This window comes from Eutrigla gurnardus (assembly GCF_963514095.1).
Source record: "Eutrigla gurnardus genome assembly, chromosome: 4".
NCBI classification, from domain to species: domain Eukaryota; kingdom Metazoa; phylum Chordata; class Actinopteri; order Perciformes; family Triglidae; genus Eutrigla; species Eutrigla gurnardus.
The window spans coordinates 15,024,948-15,048,351 of record NC_139918.1 but is presented as its reverse complement, the minus strand read 5'-3'; the positions used below and the strand labels follow the sequence as shown (position 1 = coordinate 15,048,351).

The following is a 23,404-nucleotide window of genomic DNA, read 5'->3' as shown; positions in this document are numbered from 1 at the left end:
AACGGGAGCCGTTCTCTCACTCTCCCCGTGTCTCTGAACTAAATGGGAGGCTGGGAATGCAGCATCTGGCGTCATTAAACACTTGTTACGAGAACGGGAGAGGCTTTAAATGTTTTGTTGTTGGCCCTGCATTAGAAAAGCTTTTGCTTGGGGGTTTAAACGAGTGGTCAGCCCCAGGTGCTGAAAGCGTGCTCGAGCGAGCGTGCGCGCGCGTGTCCACTGACTTTCACGCGACGAGGCTGCGTTGTCCCGCGGTGCTTTTATCTACGTGATGATGACCGCACTTAAAGACCGGATATACCAATGCGCTGGAAACGAAGACCGCGCTGCGCTGCCACAGCAGGCTCCTTTGATTCTTTTGCCCGTTGGAAATCTGCATATTAATGCGCTGACCTTTATGCGCTTAAAAGGCTCATCCATGTGATATTTCTAATTCAGCGCGGATGCACTCTGTATTTGGCCTGAAATAAGCACATCTCAGAATGCCTGACTATCTATCCGTCACGGCTGTATACAGAGGAGTCTTGTAAAATCCATTGCAGTCGCAAAAGCAACACAACAGTACATCTACTTTCTTCTCTCCATCACCCATCCAAAAAGCCGGAACACTTTCACATCTCTGCCGGGACTCGAACCCGGAGCCTCTGGATTAGAAGTCCAGCGCGCTATTCCATTGCGCCACAGAGACTGTGCCACGGTTTTTTCGATCAAAAGCAGATTTATACTCACCCCTCCCTGCCCCGCGCAGCATCCTCAGCATCCCTCAGCATCAGGACCGCAGCCCTGTGGAGAATAATTTGCCGCCCGGTAGGGGGTGCTGCCGCCGCGTAGTCATTAGTCTCTTATGCCTCATAGAGAAGGCGAGAGCCCCTGCTCGCCACCCCCCATTGCTTGCACACAGGTTATCTCGTCAAAACATCATAAGGGTGACATTATCAGAGCAAAACCAAACGACGGAACATCTGAGATTCTAAATGCATCAATAACTACATGAATAAATATGAGGCAGAAGGTCACTCTTTGCAGGGAAAAGTTGAACAGCCCATGCTTTTATTACCTCAGTTAGTGGTTTATTCTAAAGGTGGGACATGTCGACAGGGTTTGGTGTGAACAAACTATGAGCAAATCAAATGTAACACACCATTTCTGAGCCTCTCCATTATTATACTAAACTGCAGTCAGATGGATCTCCAGCTCCGATGGTAATGCCTTTAACATGGATCAGAGTCAATGTGGGGAATAACCTGAGTTTGCAGAGTCCATTATAACTGAAAAAATAATTATGAATAGAAACACATTCTAAATTCGAGGCAGTAACAAACTGATAAACTTATTTTGTTAAAGCTAAGCAGACTATGTGGTCCTGTTGTTTCTCAGGTGTAAATTCAGTTGGCCTTAACAGACACATTTTCATGCAAGCTGGTACAAAACAGTATGGGTGCAGCCTCCTTCCCGGAACATTTAGAGGTGTTTTCCCCGTGTTCCCTTGTTACTGTATCCTACATAAATGGAGTTGGAACCGATATTACTTCACTGCTTACTTTTATTCACACTGCAGGACAAAAGATGTTCAGGTGCAGTGTAGCTCCTTCGTGGCTCAGTGGGAGGCCAGGCCTGAGGCAGGCTGCCGGTGAGGAGCCTGTACACATACACGGCTTCCTCCACAGGGCTGCCTCCACGCATTTCAGCCCCTCGCTTTTCCAAGGTTAAAAATGCATCCTAACAGCTATGGCCTGGAGAAGCTAAAATATGAATGACAGCCTACAGTAACCAGCAGCTCTACAGACCCAAACACACATTCCTGTGCAAAGAGACATCAGGAAGAGAGCGCAGAGTTACCGAGCGCTCAGGGAAACTATTTGACGTCACAGCACGATTAGATAAATTACGTAAGGACATAACATGTGGGACACGTCTAATTTTGGCCACTGGTTGTTGTTGTTCACACCGAGAACAAGCGTGGAACAAAGTGGGTCACATTTGCATGCACTTTGCACTCTTGCTGAATTTGATGACCCCAAAGCTTGCAAGAGTATAATTAATTCCAAGGGAGAAAACATCACAAGACATTTGGCATATACAGCATAATATAATCCTTTATTTAATACTCTGATGAAACAGTAGGCCTGCAGTAGGCCAGAATAGAACATATACACAAAGCTCCCAGAGTGAATCTCAGTCCACATTCCCTTCGACCCCCTCTCCTCCCCGCTCATCTCTTCTCATCGTCGGCTCAGAGGAGGAAGGCCACTGCCAGGGAGGTGACGATGGACAGACCAATAACTGTGTAGCCGGTGCGGTAGACCTCAGGGATTCTGAAGCCTTTGCCAATGTCCCAGAACTGATTTAAATAAGGATAAAACAAATAAGAGAAAAGAGAGAGAAGAACATGAGAAAAATATGACAAAAACATTAAAAGAATTGCTAATATGTAAATTGCTGAGCTGTGTCCTTTAAAAAGCTTAAAAGTGATGAGTCCAGACACTACAGCAAACATGGTTATTGTAACAAGCTACTGAAGAATCTTGGATATACTTAATATGGTGGGGGTGGGGGTCGGGGGTGATGAAGACTTACCAAGTGGCGGATGCCGTTTAAGGTGTGGAAGGACACAGGGAAGGCGAGACCGATTTTGGCCAACCCCAGGAGATACGGGCCGACGGATAGCGAGTGGATCAAGTCCAGGTAGTAGGGGTAATTTCCCGGTAATACCAGCGCTGCCAAGGCAAAGGCTGAGATAGCTAGACACAGATAGAAGTAATGAGATTGGCCAAGGTAAATGTAAATGGATGTTGAGAGAAAAATGTTGCGCGTGCATGCCTTTTAGACAGCAAGCAAAAAGTGAGGAATGAACACAAACATGTTACAGCAATTTGCTTTGGCTGGATGAGTCACCACACCACCAGACCCTACTGGCCAGTCATTTTGAAACATCTGACTGTCTCAGTTATGTAAAGATTTTTTTCTCCCTGCTGAATAAATTAAATGAAGGCCAAACAATGGCTCGGTATCAAACAGGCTTTTCATTGGCTGCCTGAATGAACCGCACTAAATGGCTGCTTCCAAGCGTCTCTTTCTGGATGATTAAAAGGCTTACTGGCAGAGGAAATGTTCCCTGCATTTACACAACAGGTGTGAATTAATGTAAACACAAAAGGCAGAGCAGCGAACAAAAGTAAACACTTTGCAACATCGCATATGTGCACAGTTAAAAGGAACTTAAAATCATCATTTTAATGCCATAATGCACATGTGACCATTTCTTTCTTGGTTCACATGCCACGTGAACAAGACTTGTGTTCTTTGGCCAATTGCCCACAATTCTATAAGTTGTTTTGTAGAATTCTTTTTTTGAGGATTTCACGTGGTCGCATTCATGAAAGTGCATCATGATGATTGGGGAGTGGAGACATCAGCCACTAACCAGCAAGTTTGGAGCATATGCTTGGTTTTTTATGTGCATGGGTTGAGAGGAATTAGCTATATATAAAAGTTCTACAATTAAAAAAACCCCACAATGTTACACATACAAGTCCTGCATTCAAATTTGTACTTAAGTAAAGGCATGTTAGTATATAATCAAGAAAATGTCAATGTCATTGTACAGCAAAATGGGCTCTTTTGTTGTTAAATTATTAAATAAAAATTGTATTATTAGCAGTATTGATGCACTGACATGTAAGAGAGTTTAATGTTATATCTGGCTGCAATAGCATTGTATTCTATATACGTATAAATAAATGTATGGAAGTAAGCCGGACAAGATTTTCATCTGAAATGTACAGTAGAAAGTAGCATCAAAATTGTTTAGTACATAAATGATGTAAGTTACTTTCCATCACTGATTAAACCATGATGGAACATCAAGGTCAAACGTATTTATGTACAGCAACACAGGCTCAACCTTTGCCCCAGGCAAATGAGTGAAAGCTGTTAGCAGTCCATCATTAGACTTGATTTTCACACGCAAAGGGTTGAATCGTATTGAACAACTTCTGTTTTGTAAATGCTCTTAGCAGAAATCAATAGGGATGGCCTACAATGCCCTGCAGCGATTTTCAAGGTCAATCAAAAGCTAATGGTGAATAACTTAATTTAGATGTTAATAACATAACTAACTGGGTAATTTAGGGACAAAACTAACTACAGAAGAAAGGATATTAACAAGCACATCTATAACTTGTGAGAATGATGAGAAAAAAAACAAATGTGTTACCTCCACTGAGCCCCACTCCAGTTCCTCTGAATGTGATGGACATCACCATGGGGACAGACCATCTGAAACACAAAGGAAATGCCACGTGGTTACTTTAATGGCAGTTGTATGTGGTTGAAACGCACTGCAAACCACAAGTCAAAGCACTGAGCCTTAACTGACGATTACTTCACATTTTAAAACTGTTTTGTTTAGGCTCTGGCTGGCAAGTTGCATCATTCACTGCAACACAGCACACAAAGGAAAATGACACTTGGATTTTTCAGCTGCAGGCAGCAATTTTTATTCAAAGTGCTCGAGACTCAAAGTGAAACTGCAAGCCATGGGAAGTATTTTTAAAATTAGAAATGAAAGTGAATGACATTCAACACATTCACAGATTCAACGTCTACAGGCACAGTAAGAAATAACGCTGATGATCTCATACTGAGCAACTTAAAACAGATGAATGAGTCAGATTTATATCAGAAACAACCAAAAGTCAAATTGCCCAATATAGATTAGCCATAATAAAATACAAAATGACAGAAATACAAAGTAAAGAAAATAAGCCAGGAGAGTGAACTTACTTTTACAATGCACATACTGAATAAAAATATTGTCTTTACTGCAGTTTATAAGATACTTATTTTCTGACAGTAGGCTCAGGTTTCTCATTAAACTACATTTATCCATAGACATGAAAATGTATGATAATGGTCGGTTTATCCTTGTGAGAATAAAAAGACTATTTTTATTCTATTTATAAATGTACTTTAAAAGGTTATATCATTTTCTACTTGTATAATGTGCTGCAGAGATTTGAAGTGTCTTTGAAAATAGTGTGCTGAAATTATGAGACATAAATTGAGCGCACAATGTCACATGAACAACAGAGCCATCTCCATCCTTTACTTGAGATGATGTTCTGGTCATGAACAGGAGTACGTACTTGTAAATGGTGAGATGGGGCGACATCGGTCGGTTTAATTTGTTATTTTTGGCCCAAAACTTGTTCATCTCCTCCTTAGCTGTGGTTCCCATTGGAGCAGCACTGTAGAGAGAAAGAAGTACAGAAGTTCTCAGTACAACACACACACCAACCAAGCAACCGACAGACAGACACACACAGACACAGAGACACACACGGACACACAACTTACTGTCTGTAGAGGGCATTGTAGTGTGGTCTGGAGAGACAGACACCTTGGCGGGCCAACGTCCTGGACACAAGAAACAAGTGTAAGATTTTACTCGCTGTCAGGATGTCCATGTCTGCAGTCAAATTTAAGACAACACATAGTATCGTGTGGAGAATTTTAATAAGAGTGTTAATATTTAAGCACTCAATTATATCGATCGATGGGATTTATACAAACAATGCATTCTATACCAAGACTACAAACGAAATTGTAAAGTCCTATTTCTGACAGCATGATTTCGATATCCATTGAGCTTACTATTGTTATTATTCTGCCATAAACAGAGACACATTCAATACTGGAGGAGCTGTGACTCAAACAGAGAAAATGAGGAGAATAATGTGTGTGCGTGTGTGTTAGTGTGTGTGGCTAGTACAACTGATGGTATTAGCAAGACAGTAGCAGTGCAGTTAGCCAAACTGTCGGTTAACTCCAAGCTAAACCAGATAAAACATTCCGGCTTGGAAGCGTTTATCAACGGTAATCTTACATCCATATAAACGCTAAAGGGAGCAAATAACACATTCCGTCATTAATTATACTAAGAGCCAAAGTCCACTCTGCTACCTTTCAAATGTCAGAAACATAGCAGACGTTAGCCCGCTAGCTAACGTCTGCTAGCGCTGATTGGAACCATATGTACGTTAAATAAAGGATATTAAACCAACGTTAGAGATACACTCGGGCAGGTGGTCGTCAGCTGTGACACGCAAGCCCCGAAAATGACACGATAGCACTGAAACATGACACAGACACTTCTCTGAGTCCAAATATAATGTAGCACAGATATACTGACCTTAGCAGAAGCGCCATGTTTGACAAGAAGTGAACGGAAGTGACGTTGACGGATGTTGTTGTTCCGCCCTGATATCTGACAACTTCAACAGCCGTTAAGGTCAGGTCCGGTCAAGAGCAGAGGGCGTTGGTTAAGGCTGTGATACGTGCCTTTTTGTGTACATTGTCTCACATAATTACAGCTTATAAATTAATGGATAAAACATGTAAGTTTCAATTAAATAAATGTTTGCTTAAAACTTCTACAAGTAATATTATTTGTATGTTTGCAGTAGTTGAGTTTAGCATGGAAACTATTGCCCCAGTTGATTAATCAAAAAAAGATTTGGCAATTATGTTGATAGTCAAATAATCATTGAAGAGATTTCCAAAATGTTATTTCCACACATTCTCTAGTTGTGATGATGTGCTTTTCTTTGTCCTGGTGTATACCAAACAGTTAGTAATAATTGAGTTGTGTGAGTATTCATAGTGTATTTACACAATTCAATCCCATAAATAGATAACACAAGAATATTGTTAGATGACACTAAATAAAATTCCAATTTTAGTATTCATCAGTAAACCCCTGCAACAATAAAACGATCAAAGTGACATCAAGACAGAAAAACATGTAGTAGCACCCTGTCCACTGTCATGAAAATAAATGTATGTAAGTATTTAAGAACAACACATACATTAAACATCTATACAAATATTCTTGTACATATATTCTTTCAGAAACAGCAAACAGGAAGTAAGATAATGATGCCCAGAAGCAGCCCTGGACTGGTTCCCTATTGCCTGGTCCCATAATAATGTTGCAAAAAGTAGGCTATAATAATAATTTAAAAAAGTTGCATTGATTAGATTTAAGACCACTTCTTTTTTGTGATCAATTTTTTATTGTATTTTATATTTCATACAAGAAACAGTTACACATATACACAAGTAAGACAACACATATAATACTCAACCATACTACCAGCGTTGGTGCATCAGAGAAAGATCTAGACCCGTAAAATCACTCAGCAATAAGATAGTTGGGGAGCAGGGGATGGTACGCCCAAGTACTATAGACATCCTATTGGATACCATACTCCAAAAGTCGCTCACCCCAGGGCACTCCCAGACCATGTGAACAAAGGTACCTGTAGTACCTAAAGAGCATAGCTGGCAGTTAGGAGATGGATTTAATTTCATCAAGAATAATTTATGAGGAGTGCAGTAGAGTCTGTGTATGAAATTGTAGTGAATCATCTGATGGTTGGGATTACGCGAAGATAGGTCAAGCTTTGACCAGACGATTTAAGACCACTTCTAACAATCTTTTAGAATTGTTTTAGCATTTCTATTGACTTTATATTTACAGGTCTCTAAATAAAAAGCTTCAGCAAAGAGCTGGTTGCAGAGCTGAGCTTGAAGGGGGGTGGGGGGGGGGGGGGGGTGGTGCTCAGCTGCCTGTCAAGTTTTTGTTGACTAGTTTGACGGTAAGGTAACGAGTGTCAAGTGAATAGAAGACATACATAATGGATGATGAGATCAGGACGATATGAGCTTACGCAGAGCCTGACTGACACTGGATTTTTGAGCATCGAGTTGAAAAACATGACAACAATGCATACCAGATTATTTCTTTCACATAAACATGCAACATTTTTAATGTGGGTGTGAAAGAATTGTGACCAAAATACATAGTGAAGGATATTTCTCTGGAGCCAGTCCCAGCTGTCATTGAGCGAAGGCAGGGTACACCGTGGACAGGACACCAGTCCATCGCAGAGCCGACATGTAGAGACGGACAACCATTCACATTTACGGGACATTTAGAGTCAGCAATGAACCTATCCCCATCCTGCATGTCTTTGGTCTGTGGGAGGAAGCTAGAGAACCCGGAGAGACGGGGAGAACATGCAAACTCCACACAGAAGGAATCCGAAATCGTACCCGGGAAATTTGGTCCATATTCAATAAAAGTTACAGAATGTAACTGAAAATGTTTGTCTCAACGGCTGTCTTAGCTCTGTTGTGATTGACAGTTCATTAAATTAATAATTTTGTCAGTACGTCTTCTTCATATTCTGGGACATGTTGTGAAGTTGTTCTCTAACCAGTATCTTCTACTCTGCAGCTTGAATTGTGGATCATAAACCAAAGTTGAGCGGTATCTCATACAAGCCTGTTTATTGCATTGCTTCCTGGTTACAAAGTCCAAGTGCACCCAATGGCTTTTATTAGAGTAATATGGTAATTTTAGATAAAATATATATTGCTGTGATTTTCACAAGGTGGAATTACATAAACCGTTTCAACATTTATGGCAGTGAACGCTGGTTACAACAGGTAGACTGAGCTCTACTAAAGTACACACGGCACGACGGGGGGAATCTCTGCTAATGGAGAGAAATCAGAAAAAAAACAGGGATTGGAACATGTTCCATTTAATTAGACTGGTATGGTCCTTTAAACTCCACCTAAATGCATTTATTTGGTCTTATTTCTAAAATATTTATCATGTATTTTTCAATAATGCATGCATAATAAAATTATCAATTCAAGATTATATAAGATCATGCAGACATTACAGCAAAGAACGTTCATTTACGTTTGCTGTTGTCATGATTTACAGATAAGCTAAATTGGGTCGCGGTGGTTTGACATTTTTAAAAAGCTTGGGAAACATGTTACCACTTGGACAGAAACATTCTACCACTTGGACAGAAACATGTTACCACTTGGACAGAACCTCTGCTGCCATGGCCTCGCAGTTTGACCTTTATACCGATGATACACGGACATTAAAACATGGACGCAAAGAAACTTTACAAAGTCATAAGCATTTTATTGTAACATTTATTTCATTCTTCTTATCTTTCCTGTTTGTATTAATGAGTTTTACACCTTGTTTTTCTATTTATTGTATTCTACATGAGTAAAGATCCTTTGACGTTTCTGAAAAGCGCTATATAAATCTCCTGTGTTATTATGTATTGTTATTAATGACAGATCCAGTGATTTGGAAAACATAACAATTATTGGTATCCGTGACAAATTGTTCAACATCTTCCAGCATCTCAATCTTCAATTAAAATGACCAGGAATATTTTTGAAACACATTTTATTTGGTGAATTTCGCATGATGAAAATATTTGGTATTCCTCTATCAGGCTACGATACATCACTACATCACTACATTACCATTGTTCTGCTGGAAAAAAAGGAAAAAACACTCAAAGCACAATCAAAAGCCTATTTTTAGCAGTATTTTTTCATGATAATCAGATTTGTGAACTGATCCATGCAATATTACAACTGACACACACTAACACAGTTCTACCCTGCACGCACAAATTCTCATGTGCGTGTTCACACTCACACACTCTCACAGACACACAAGTCAAACTGACATTTTCTGAATGTTAATAATATGTCTCCAGCTCCACCCAACCTGCAAGAGAGACAGACAGAAACAGAAAGAGCGAAAGTGTCAGGGACCAAAATGACAGGCGAGCAGTTTCCATAATAACCTTTTGTATCGTTCTATTTGTATTCATCTCGTCGCCTTTGTCTCCGCACACATCCAAATGAATCCCCCTTATAACTCTAAGAGTCTGATCAGCAGCCTGCGACACCGAGATTAACAGAAATGATTAACTGTCACAATAAATTGTATTTGTCTCTCCATGTCTTGGCCCTCATCAGCTGAAACGGCGTGACAGTGAACAGATTTGGAGCTGCTGTAGTGTGTCCGTATCATGTGTGTGATCTCCGGGTACGCATCTCAAGAGTCCTCATCAGCCTGCTTTAATTTCCTCTCTCATCCTTCTCTACTGTTTCTGCTGGTGTTAGACAGGTACAATCTGTTTCCTGTGTAAGTTTAACATATGCTCACTGAGTTTTCTGAGTCTGTAACACATTGCTGCCTACATGTTTATGCTCTATATGATCATATTTGTTCACTGTTCTCGTCACCAAAATGTTTTTCACCCGTGTTTGTTCATTAGCATGTATATTAAAAAGTTACAAAGGACTTTGGCTGAAATTTAAAGCAGATGCAGCCTTTGGCCCACGAGTCGGATCCCATTAGATGGATTCAGTGGTGATGTGTGACTTTTCACCACTGAATGTTGTGTTATTTATTGGCGAGGATTTTATGCTCCATTTATCAAATTTAATTCCTGCCAGACAGCAGTGCATTTACATGCTATTTTGTCAGGAATCAAACCTGGAAGACAAACAGTAATCAGTCAAGTGTTGCGGAGGCTGCAGCTTTGAAAGCTGGAGAATTGTTCAGCATTGATTGGCTTGCTGGAAGCCTTGTGGTTTTCAGCTGCATTGGTTACAGCTCAGGGTTAATAATGATTATTTAAATGGAAATTATGACAGTTCCTGCTTTATAGCACATGTAAACATGTCAATAACATTTCAAATTAAAATCCCCCCTACCCCCCCGAAATAACAAACAAACAAAAAGAGATTTCAAAATGACAGCTGGATAACTCTGTTTAAAACCCACGTTTTCAGCATTAGAACTAAATTAAAGCTGCTTTTGTTGTTAATAATCACCCATAATTGCTACCATTGTTTTGTAAAATTGTAATGTCCTTTTGAAAACAAAAATCTCAGCTCAAAACAGTTCAATGTTGCTTCTGCGTAATGTTTGTGCCTGTTTTGACCGACGTTGAACTCGATCTCAGACTGCGTGTCACCACCCGTCAAAGGCTTGCTGCGATCCTTCAAGTCAGATCAGCAGAGCAGAGCTGGTGACTTTGTCAATCAATGTGTCCTTAAAGGGGTGGACAGTCTACTTTTTTATAGGGTGCGTGCTGTATAATGACAGGAAGAAGACCGAGCGAGGACAGGAGATAAAGGTCTTGATAGATTATGGCACATGTGGTTCCTGAGATAGGGGTGTCAATCATTACACCATCAATTTATTCCCAGCTTATTAACAAGACAAAGAAGGTTGAAACCTTTTAATCTTGGTTTCTCTTAATAGCTGCTTACCTCCGGGGTTCCTCCTCAGAATGAATTTACGGACTTCGTCATAAATGAAGATGAGGAGACTGTATGGGAAGGCGCAGAACCACCACAGGGACCTGAGAGCAAGAGAGAAACAGTCCAACAGGGGCGGGGATGGACGGAGTAGCAGTCAGTCACAAGCTAGAGTGCAAATTGTTAAATTCATCGCAGCCATTTTTTAATACTAAGGATAACAACGTGTCGTTTAAGAAGATCACGGACTCCATTTGAAGCCGAGAGTGACGGGCTAATGGCAGCCTATTAGGTCTTTTAAGAGGTCATTTTTCGGTTCAGTGGAGATATGCATATGCAAAGCGTACTTTAGGGGGTACATGCGCAGGGCAACGTCCATCCCGGGGCAGTAGGAGAGGAAGGCCGCCAGAGCAGTCTCGACAAACAGGCCAAAGATCAAGATCCTGTTCCTGTTGAACAGAAAAAAGGAAAAGGAATGGGTTCATACCAAACAAAATCACTTTTAAAAAATGGCACAATTTACTGACTTAAATGTGAATCTTCTACAAACTATATGCCTTGAATTTCCATCCACCTCTGTCTCCAGCTCTCTCTCTCTTTCACTTACTTCATGCCCTGCTGGAAGAGGGAATTCCTCCTGGTCTTGCAGATGACGAGATCAGCCCATTGCACAACCACGATGCTGATGAAGAAGGAGGTGTGGCAGGTGAATTCAATGATCTTCCTCTGCTCGTAGGTCTGAAAGGTGGAAACACAGGCTGTGTTAATTCCTGCACAAGTATACGGGAACGTTCAAAGGGAGTTCTGGATTGTCTGTGTCCCTGCTCCTCACCCACTGCTGCCCATAGGTGTCCTGCAGATCGTTGAGTTCGCGATTGTCCCAGTCGATGCGGATACCCAGCAGGTGACTTGGGAGGAAGCCGTTCTCAGCCAAAATCACAAAGTAGGTGAAAAAACCAGCGAGAGCCTGAATCATTCCTGGAAACAAACATAAAAATGTCAAAACATAATATATATCTGTAAATCTGTTTGCAGTGTTCTTAGTAACGTACCTAAACAACTCGCATTTTATGGCAGCATTTCATTTTATTTTCAAATCTTATATTCGAAAATGTACACATTCAATGAAACCATGAATTCATTCAGAGTTTTACTTCAACATTTCTAACCTGTAGAATAAAACGTTTTATTTGTGTGCCGTTTTGAAGACACCAATCTCAGCGCTACTTAAACTGTCATCGCATACATTTTGGGATATTAGTATAAAATACAGCTACAGCAATGGATGCATGGATAGATATAAGGCCGGTGTGTACATTGTGTGCCATTGGATTAGATTTTCTTTACTCGTCTTTTATATGCCATCACTGTGTAGCAATAGGGGCAATGTTATTGCAAAACAATAGGGAAATAATAACATTCATAGATAATGGCAAAAGCTATTTTGACAACAGAAAGGGCCCAGTATTTTTGCATCTCTTAGTTATACCAAAATATGACACATAAATTGACCTAGAACGTGTACATTTTCGACACTAAGCCTCAGTCCACCTGCTGTGCACTTAATATTTGTTTAACACCCGCCCAGGTGATTATATCGTCCTCCCTCTGCCCTCCAGTTAAACGCCACCAGACAGCTGAAGACTGCAATAACAGCCGGCAGTGAGTTTTCATTTCGTGTTTTGTCAGAGTGGGCGTAACGTTTCCAACTGGTGCACATTTTATTTTGGAGCTGAAGTCTTCACATATACCGGAGTATTGATCAAGTCTTGAGACAATGCACTTTAATCATCTCATTCCTTATGTTGCTAAATTGAAAGTCAGTGTTTATGCTGATAGACGTAAACATCAGAGTAAGAAAACTGCACTGCATTGAACCTTCAACTTTGACCCTCAGAAGGTCACAAAAGCATGCTGGCTTGCATACTGGTGTTTTTAGAATACTGCATTCGACATACTATGTATCGGAACATACTAAATATTTTTCTGGCATAACATGGTAGTATGGGTACTGGAATGCACAGTTTGTTGCACCTCTCTTTAAGACGCTGTTAGTTGGACTTGTCCCCTCTAATGTGTTTGAACTCTACTGTCGTGGCACGTCACTCTAAATCACATCATCAGGACGTCAAGCTGTAATGTCAGAGCGGCGGATTGTAAATGAGATTTGATGTGACCTGCAAAAAGTTTTGTCCCAGCGGTAGACATCTTGGAATGGAATTATGGGAGTTGATACGAGTTGCCTGCTGGTTTTTTGAGCATGTTAAGCTTAAAATTGTACGCCATCCAATGAAGCCCTGTCATATTTTGACCTATTTAAGAGCCTATGAAATCGGGCCAGCCTTTGAGTTTCACTATTCCCAAACCATATAAAACCAGAGATAAAAGCATGCATTCAAGTGAGGCTCCAACCAACGAAACATAACCGAGGAGAAGAAAATAGCTCCACTCTCAATCTGCTGTAAATGTCACAACAATTAGTACAAAACGCTGGTCTCACTCCTGACCGACTGTACGTACCATAAACTTTTACAGAGGCGGTAAGAAACGCCAAGATTTCTGATAAATGTCAATATTTATTGTTTTTGTGCCTGTGATGTTGATCATAACCATAACTTCACCACAAGAAGGCTGTCACAGTGATTCAGGTTTAAGAGCCAAACAGAGGACAAACCTATCTGTCCGTACGCCATACTGATGAGGCGCTCGTTGACCAGCTTGTCCGTCTTGGGGTTCCTCGGCTGGCGCTTCATGATGTCACTCTCGGCCGCCTCGTAAGCTAATGAGATGGCTGGGACCTGGAGGGAATGGGAGGAGAAATCCGCTCACTTTATAGCCCCTGTTACAATAAATGTTCAGGAATTTGTCTTTGTGGCAGCGGTACAAAGGTGCGATGACAGCGCCAGACACGGGGTTCCCCAGATACCACATATCACCATTAATCCAATTCAGCATTCAATCACCGTGCGGAAGGGGAGAAAAGACAGAAAAAGGCAAGGAGAGCAGGGGGAGAAAAGGAAGCAGTGACAGTGATAGAGAGAGAGAGGGGGGAGAGGAGAGAGACGGATTTCACAGCACTCATAAAATAGGAGGGTAGAGGGGTCTCTGTGCGTAATAAAGATCTTATATTGGCTGGTTTTAGCAGGTAAGCACCGGAGCAATATGTGTGACTAAGGGCAGTGTATCTCTGCGACTTAGGTGGGATTTGAGGTGGGGGACCCGGCTCGGTGTGAAACCGACCACATGCTCGGCGGTCTGCAAATCCGGTTTGTTTTGGTGTTACCCTCGCCTCAGCAGCAGAGAAAGACCAGAAAGGGGGGGGGGGGGAGAAGGATGGGACTATGCTTGGCATTCCTCTTTTTACTCCTCTGAATGCCTTCATGTGTGTGTACGTGTATAATATCCAAATTTGGAGCAGTCTTAAGTGTGTCACATCCTGCTTTGATAAACATCTTTCGCAGCCATCCTTTTTCCACATTGCGCCGCTTGCTAAAAATAATCATAGCAGACTCCAAGTGCCGCTTGTCACTGCTAAATCTCAGCAGAGCCCTCAAGCCTGTTGCCTGGAGTTGAACTAAGCTGTTAACAAGCTGTTAACAACCTCAGCAGCAGACATGGGAAATTTCTAATTATACTTGTGTACTGTACTTTAAACACTTCTCAGGTACTTTTATTGAATATTTGAATATTCTTTTCATTTTGGGGGTCCTACTCTTCAAAGACGACATCCAGCTGTTCCTTCCACTAGCAGCTATTAAATACGCGGAGACGTGTGACTTTGAAAAGGAATGGGTTTTATATGCAAAACAAGTTGCACGCGTAAGCTGCTTTTAAACTTCAATCATCACACATTCGAGGAGAAATCCAAGCCAATAAAGAAGCCACCGTCGCTGTGATCTCGGACGGTTAAGTAAATATTTGCAAACATGAACAATCCTGTCCTGCTTCTAGAAAACCAAAGAGGTTCATCTTCGATGTCACCCGGGGAAAATGACAACGTCAGCAAGCTACTCCTCTTCATCTTCAACCTGCGGAGACTGAAAATGCCTCTTGGCAGTTGGCTAAGAGGCCATTCCAGCACATGATTTTTGTTTTCAGCTCACCGAGACTTGTAAGAGCCCGTTTCCGCCGCATTGCTTCTGTCTGGTGGCTGAGAGCAGGAAAAATTAAAGTTACAGTAATGAACACAACAGAACCAGTCCTTTTGAATGTATTCATCCCGTGCTTCCTTTCTTTTGCAATGATGGATTACGCCCCTCAGGCAAGCCGCGTGCCAGCAACTCTTTTTGTTGCTGCTGGAAATACAATGGAGAGACGGGCATCTGGAAATGGCAGAGCTGTGAAATGTAAATCTGTATGTGAGCGTCACCCGGCCTTTGTTCTGCGTGAACAAATGGACGTTGGCAGCGAGCCAAAAGCAAATTTCTCCCACTGATGAAAATAGCAAATTGAACCAAATGTTTTTGTACTGCTATCATATTTGACACCGGCATTAACCATAGTTCCCTGAATGTCACCTTCAGCTTGCCTCTAGCAACATGCTAACAATTAGCAGAATAGAATCGCTCCTGTAAATTGAATATAGAGAAAGTTGCCTAAAAAAAGAGATCACTGGAAATCAGCATCCAGGGTGGATTCACCAGAGTCACACAATAACACAAAAACAAACCGATGGAGGCGGCAGGCGGCCAGCAACTCCTGTGTTTTGCAAACTCTATGGAGGACATTCAGAACCAGTGGCTTCCCTGTTGGAAAGGACTGCCTGACAGAAAAGTAGAGCAGTGAAAGTATTGTAATTACAACGTTAAACTGCTATTTTTAGGTGAGCCTCTCTTTTAGGTGTCTAAAATACATTTTGCTGCTGCCCCCTCATCCACAGCAGTACATTGCTTTGGCCCCGTGCCAGGGACTCCTGTCTGCTTCTCCAGACTGGAGGTAACACGCTGATCTGGGATAAGTACCTGATACAACCGCACTTATCCAAACTATCCCTTCACACTGTATAGGCTTGGCAGCAGTCTATACATCTATTAAGGGGTCATTTCTGAGAAATGTAGTCAAACATATTGGAAGGACGACGTGACTACAAAGGGGTGTTTCCCCGACGCTCACCATGTCAGTGCCCAGGTCGATGCAGAGGATGGTGACGGTTCCCAGAGGAAGAGGAACACTCGCACAGATGAAGAGGAGGAAGGGTGAGATCTCTGGGATGTTACTGGTCAGCGTGTATGCAATGGACTTCTTCAAGTTGTCAAAGATTAGACGACCTGCAGCGATAAGAAACACAAGGAAGAAAAATGTCCTGTTATTTGTATGGATGAATGATACGTATAAAGAATATCAGAAAATGTGAGACAAACCGCCATATAGTCTGAATATTGCCTGATGTTTCATCGTGTTCGAGTTAATCTTCCAGACTTACTGAAACAAAAAATTACTCTGACTGCTTCGTTAGCATATCCAAATTACCATTTTTTTTTCTCAGACCATATTAGCAACCCCCACATTAATTAAACACCAGTCTCAAGTCAAATCTCAAATCTGCCACAGTAACTCTGAAACCGAGTGCAGAGCAATTTCAATTCACAGGTCTTCATAAGCAAATCACAGATCAAAATTCAAGTTCATTTGAACATTTTCCTTCCTTTCGAAGATGAAACTTGTGTTTTTTATAGCTAAGTGAGACCAAGCCCTTTCAACACATAGGCAAGAAAATGAAAAATACAAGCCACACTTATAGTCCCAGATTTAACCAGTTCTAAACATGAGGTTTAAACGATTTTCCCTTAAAGTCTCAAGTGAAATAAAGTCTTGAAGAGGTCAAGTCAAGACGTCACGCTTCAATGTGTAGGATCTGACCAGAATTTTACTTGAAAACATTGAAAGATTGAACTATGCAGCAGCTTGCAGCTCTGGAAGAAGGATTTCAGTTAACAGTTTGCTTGAATTCAGCCAGTATCCAAGCACCGCGGGTCTGATCCCGGGGGTCTGTCCCAGCTCTCAGCCAGAGCAGCAGTCTTTCTGTTGCTGCCGTTACACAGCTTAGACCCAGCGCCGGCCTGCTGTGACCCCCGGTGTTGGAGTTTTCACCCGCCAAATCTGAGCAGCTACGGCTAAACCTCCACTCCCCGGAGACACTGCTCATTCAGCTAGAAGCAACAAGGCTAATAAACAAACTCTCAGCGCGTACACGGACTGTACAGCCGCCAGTTAGTGGCCCAGTAAACACACAGATGGCTAACGTAAACTACAGGCTGATGTCATTGAGGAGATTGCAAGACAGTAGTGTTATTTTGATTAGCCTCACAGTTTCATCATCTTGTGTATTCTTGCCCAGTCCCAGTTTGCATGAATTAAGCTTAAGTTTACCCTCTAGTTCATGTCACAAGCCAGCACGGTAAGGATGCAGGAGTACCTTAAACTTGCATTATCTATTGGCCATTAGAGGGCGACTTTTCTTGTTGCAAAAAGAGGTCTGATTATATAGAAGTCTATTAGAAAACAACCCAAATTCTAACTTGATTTATGACCTCAGTAAACATTGTAAACATGAGTTTATTGTCTCAATCGCTATTTCCAAGTCTTTTCAATACAGCATGATGTATTTATCTAATAAATGATGGTGTCATTTAGAGTAAAATAGACATTAAAGCAGGACATGCCTAGTGCTATCCTCTCTTGTCACTTCTGGTTGCAAAAAAACAAGATGGAGACGACCTAAAACCAAGATGGAGACGACCAAAAAACAAGATGGAGACGACCAAAAACCAAGATGGAGACAACAAAAAAACAAGATGGAGATGACCAAAAACCAAGATGGAGACGACCAAAAACCAAGATGGAGATGACCAAAAACCAAGATGGAGATGACCAAAAACCAAGATGGAGATGACCAAAAACCAAGATGGAGACGACCAAAAACCAAGATGGAGACGACCAAAAAACAAGATGGAGACTACCAAAAAACAAGATGGAGACGACCAAAAACCAAGATGGAGACGACCAAAAACCAAGATGGAGATGACCAAAAACCAAGATGGAGATGACCAAAAACCAAGATGGAGATGACGAAAAGGCAAGATGGAAACGACCAAAAACAATGATGGAGATGGAAAAAATGCAGACCTTTGAGGCTTCAAAAACAAGATAGGTGACTACGTTAACTTCTTAAACAAAGTCTATGTTATATAATGTCTGACACCACAATGATACTCATATCACACTTTCAATTTTCAGGTCTTTATTCAACAATAAGCTCCAGTCTCTGTTGCGACACGACAAAGGAGCTTGCTGGCAGATTTAATTTAAAAGTTTTTAAATCTCTTCTCCCTTTGTTTCTCTGGCTCACTTTTCTTCATTTCTCCCTGTTTTTCCTCTTTTATTCTTCCATCCTGTCACCATGTCTCTCTCTCTCTTCCTCTCTCTCTCTCTCTCTTTCCCCCATCACTCCACACTCACCCTCCTCCACTCCCGTGACGATGGAGGCGAAGTTGTCGTCCAGCAGGATCATGTCAGCTGCCTGCTTGGACACATCAGAGCCAGCGATCCCCATGGCAACACCGATGTCGGCTTTCTTTAAGGCCGGGGAGTCATTCACGCCATCACCGGTTACAGCCACGATCGCCCCCTGCACCCGCGAGGACCGCCAAACAAAAAGTGTCAAGAAGAGAAAGATAAGTACTGTGATTTAAGCTTTTCTCTCACCATTTCCCTCACTACCCCCCCGCCCCTTCTGTCTTAATAATGTCTTTTCAAAGCAGCTCTGGGGAGATTAAATGAAAAATGGAATTGAGTTGCAATCATTCAGTCACACGGAGTGAGAATGAATAAGTCAGGGTGAATTGTAGCATGACCTCAATATGAGGATGTGTGCAAGTGCATACATACACACATGGATTTGTGACTATTCACACAGAAAAGCTGAGCCCATATATTAAGGCATATGTATGTATATATATGGCTTAATATATGGGTTGAATGTACAGTTAATCATATATTTTATACATATGCACTTGTATTCAACCGCAACCTCACAAATGGACCTGCACAGCATTCGCATTCACATTCACACACACACACACACACACACACACACACACACACACACACACACACACACACACACACACACACGCGTGCACAAAACCCTGTATTCATCCACTCAACCACCTGCACTGACAAATGGCCCAAACACACACAAAGAGTCTCACACACACACACACACACACACACACACACACACACACACAGACACAGAAACACACACACACACACTCGACCATTCCTCCACACTTGGAAATAAACAGACACATTCAAGCATTCAGCCAGACTTCATCACAAACACACACACGTGGTTACATTCAACCATGACCACACACACATCGCTATTCAGCTGCACGCTCTCAAATAGACCCAAACACACACACACACACACACACACACACACACACACACACACACACACACACACACACACACACACACACACACACACACACACACACTCATTTCCACTGACCTGTCTCTGGCAGCCCTCCACTATGATGAGCTTCTGCTGTGGGGAGGTGCGAGCGAACACTATCTCGGTGTGGTTCCTCAGCAAGTCGTCCAGGTACTCGCTGCTCATGTCCTTTAGGTCTGAGCCGTGCACCACGCAAGCCTTGGCATCCCTGGGAAACACACACATGAACACAAACATACAAAAACTCAGTAAGGGGTCAGTGACACTGGCTGCAGCTATGCAGAGGAGGAGAGCAACATTTTCTTGTTTTCTCCTCAAGTTTCTTTCTTTCTCATGCACACGCACACACACACAATGACTTTTGTATGCTTTCTTTCTTAAAGGAAGAGTTGGATATTTTGTAAATATGCTTATACACTTTTTTCACATCTGTCCATTGAACATGAAGCTGGAGCCAGTAGCCGTTTAGCTTAGCATGAAGAATACAAACAGGGGAAACCCTAACCCGGCTCTGTCTCAGTAGCCCCCCTTTCACACAGAGATTCTGCAATACCGCCGTAAAGAAGATCCGACGTTACGCCAGCTTTGCTTTTTCACATGGAACCAAAAAGCGGCGGCATAATGTTGGTGCGATTTAAGAGCCCTGACATTTAACACAACAGCATTGGCGTTCCGCTACGTTGGCTCTCCACTTTCACACAGACGTCTGGTCTGCGCTGCATTCACTGTCGACTCAGAGGCAGAACAACTCTTTCCCCTTCCATTCCACCTCTGCACCTTTCACACACAACAGCAGGCAGAATATAAGACAACAGTCCCGCCTTGAACAGGCTGTGTTGTAATGTAACACATCGTCACACATCTGCTTAATATTGTCATTGGGATTTTTCATATTGTGTCTTTACCATCATTACTCTTAAAATGAAGTAGAGTGAAGTTTGAGCATATTTCTAATAAATAAATTGCACTGTATGTACACTGCACACCATGTCGACTGAATATATCATAATTATATCTATCTTCACCTCTTGGTACAGAAACCAGTATATTACTTATTTTGCTTTCACAGCTCATATTTACATTTGCATCCTAATATTTTAAGTGGGCGCTTAGGCCATGATCTCAAACCAATATGGCTATTTCTGCCTGTTTGAACTTTACTTATTTACATATTTACACATAACATCACAACATTTCAAGTGGGCACGTCAGCCATGCACTGTATTGGATTTTATGAGCATTGAATTCATTTTGATTCAATTTAACAACAACAGATACAGAAATACATTTTATAATATGTGGGCACACCAAGGAAAGACTGCAGTGTCAAACATTGAAATGTTTAGTGTTGTGTGTTTTTTTTATAGAAAATTATTCAAATTTTTTAATACATTTTTTTTAAATAGCTGCCCACTTACCCAAACACAGGCACAGTAATACAAACAGCTACTGTGGCACACACACACACACACACACACACACACACACACACACACACACACACACCTGGGGTTCACTTGGCTTAGAGGGATGTTCAGTCTCTCAGCGATGTCCTCGACCGTCTCGTTACCCTCAGAGATGATGCCCACGCCTTTAGCGATGGCCTTAGCCGTGATTGGGTGATCCCCCGTTACCATGATCACCTGACGGCAGACAGAAGGTCCCATTAATCACAGAGCATTATCACATTAAACCCCTCTGTTGCTCATCTGTGTGTCATGTATCACAGCTTGCTTGAGCTATAGTGCAGTTCGGGCCGTTAGGATCTATGAGTCATCCGAATGGGTTGTGTGGTAACACTGTGGAAGAATGGGGCTATTAGGGGTGAGGGTTCAAATCTGGCAGAGTTCCCCAACAAACAACTTGTTTGGTGTGTATAAGCTAAAGGAAATGGGGTTGTGACAAGAGTCACCAGAAGGATCCACATCTCTTTGGTGAATAGAACCTCCCAAAATATGTGCTCATTATCATTCATCAACCCTCCAGCACTCTTGCAGCAATGTTAAAAATGTCATATGACATATTTCCCTCCACGGTGTTGTACTAGTTTCTAGAGCTCAATGTCATGTTAAGTTTCTATTAGGGTTTTCTAATGAAGCTGCCAATAAGTGTCATCATATTTTATGACGAAGAAAGAAAAGAGTTTCTGTTTCTGTTATATGATTGTAATTGACGGTGCTGTTAGATTGTTGCCGTACCTCCCTTTTTTCTTGAAAGTAGTGAAATTTTGTTTCTAAAAGATTAAATGCCAACATATATGGATTAGTATTCATGAGATAAAAATATATTATTAATTTTGGAATGGTTACATCTGTCTTTTTTTTATAAATGTCGTCTTTTGGACTTTGCTCTGGAGTTACTGGAAATATTTGGATGGCACAAGTCTGAAACAATCCATGCAGCTATCACTGGAATATAACTCTACGAAGAGTATAATTTTGACTTGTCACAGAAGGAAAAGCAGAGGTGTAAATAATACAATTAGTGATGGCTGAATTCCATTTAGCTGCTTTGATATCAGGGTCATGGTATCAGGCTCATTGTCATCTTCACTGAACACTGGAATAGAATGAAACCGTTGTTATTGGTAACGTGTAATGTAATTAGTTCTTCCAGTCAATCACTATCAAACAACCACAACTATTCATCACATGCACCAGATGTTTTTGTATATAATGTAGATATTGTTTGCATTATTGTTCACCTGCCGGTGGATTGGAGGTGATAATGAGTTTTTAGCTGTATCTCTGCATAATGCATCATATTGCTCTGTAAAAAGTCTATACTATTGATATTAGTTCTAATCTTGATCTTCAACTGTGCAGAATACTGGATTGAATCACAGTGAATAGATTAAAATAAGAAGAAGCTGCACAGTATTCAGAAATGTCAACAACATTATGAATTAAGCTTCAGGTAAGTTTCACTGTTACATGCTTCTTTTTTCATATACATAACAAAAAAAAACTGTCTTCTTATTGTATCACATAAGTGACAGAAAATATAATGGGTTTCATTCTTGGCTTCTCCAAAATCTCCCATCAGATCAAATTTGTCCGTGTCGGGGATATGAATATAGACTTTTCTATGAGACCTGAACAAAAAGTAAGTAAGATCTTTGGTTTTTGAGTCATGACTGTATAACTCTGTTGATACGAAACAGTGACTCACTTATCCTGAATATCAATCCCATTGGAAACTCAAATGAAAAGGTAAGCAATCGTGACTCATACTTCCTTAAAATCCCCAACAGCATCATAATCTACAGCAGAACACGCCGACCTGAATGGAAGTGCAATGAAGATAAAGCACCATATATTGCACTAAAGCCTTTGGACCGATGCTGTGGACCGAGATGCACATTTCACTGAAACGTTCGCACTCCATCCAATAAAAAGTAATTAAAGCAGCAGAGCCGCGTGCTCGCATTTCCTCCTGGGCCCCGCTACGAGTAAATACACCGGATTTGAACGGGGGAGTCTTCTTCCAGTTCAATCAAACAATTCACCTGCAGCACTGTCTGACAGTAATTAGCCGTTATATGAACTATGTTGACACTCCTCATCACAGCAGTAAAGAATAACACTAACAATCCCAGCTAAGTCTTGTGTTTAGGTGTTTAATTAAGTGTCCATTTCAATGTAGCACATTTGTAACGTCTTTACATATTTATGACCAAAAATGTATTAAAATAAACAATAATTTTGATCCTTATCTGACCTTTGTCAGGTCAACAAAAGACATGGTATAATCAGAGTAAATATAAGCCCCCTGTCA

At 41.4% G+C, this 23,404-nt stretch overlaps 2 protein-coding genes across 2 annotated transcripts in view; both read right to left on the bottom strand.

The window, feature by feature from the left end:
* Positions 1–2,078: 2,078 nt before the first annotated feature.
* On the bottom strand, positions 2,079–6,251 carry sdhc (succinate dehydrogenase complex, subunit C, integral membrane protein). Its single transcript, XM_084008085.1, has 6 exons — positions 6,194–6,251; positions 5,359–5,418; positions 5,148–5,249; positions 4,217–4,278; positions 2,578–2,741; positions 2,079–2,341 (listed from the first exon to the last, which is right to left on the bottom strand). Exons 1-6 carry the CDS (start codon positions 6,208–6,210, stop codon positions 2,234–2,236), a joined length of 513 nt encoding a protein of 170 aa, XP_083864211.1. The 5' UTR covers positions 6,211–6,251; the 3' UTR covers positions 2,079–2,233.
* Positions 6,252–9,367: 3,116 nt separating this feature from the next.
* Positions 9,368–23,404, bottom strand: part of atp1a2a (ATPase Na+/K+ transporting subunit alpha 2a) — a 37,051-nt gene continuing 23,014 nt past the window's right edge. The window contains exons 15-24 of the mRNA XM_084008056.1: positions 21,134–21,270; positions 19,685–19,835; positions 18,625–18,793; positions 16,279–16,433; positions 13,841–13,964; positions 11,999–12,144; positions 11,774–11,904; positions 11,514–11,615; positions 11,179–11,270; positions 9,368–9,619 (exon numbers count right to left, since the gene is read on the bottom strand). Of these exons, the coding sequence (XP_083864182.1) occupies positions 9,591–9,619; positions 11,179–11,270; positions 11,514–11,615; positions 11,774–11,904; positions 11,999–12,144; positions 13,841–13,964; positions 16,279–16,433; positions 18,625–18,793; positions 19,685–19,835; positions 21,134–21,270 (1,236 nt within the window). The 3' untranslated portion in view covers positions 9,368–9,590. The remainder of the gene's footprint in view (positions 9,620–11,178; positions 11,271–11,513; positions 11,616–11,773; positions 11,905–11,998; positions 12,145–13,840; positions 13,965–16,278; positions 16,434–18,624; positions 18,794–19,684; positions 19,836–21,133; positions 21,271–23,404) is intronic.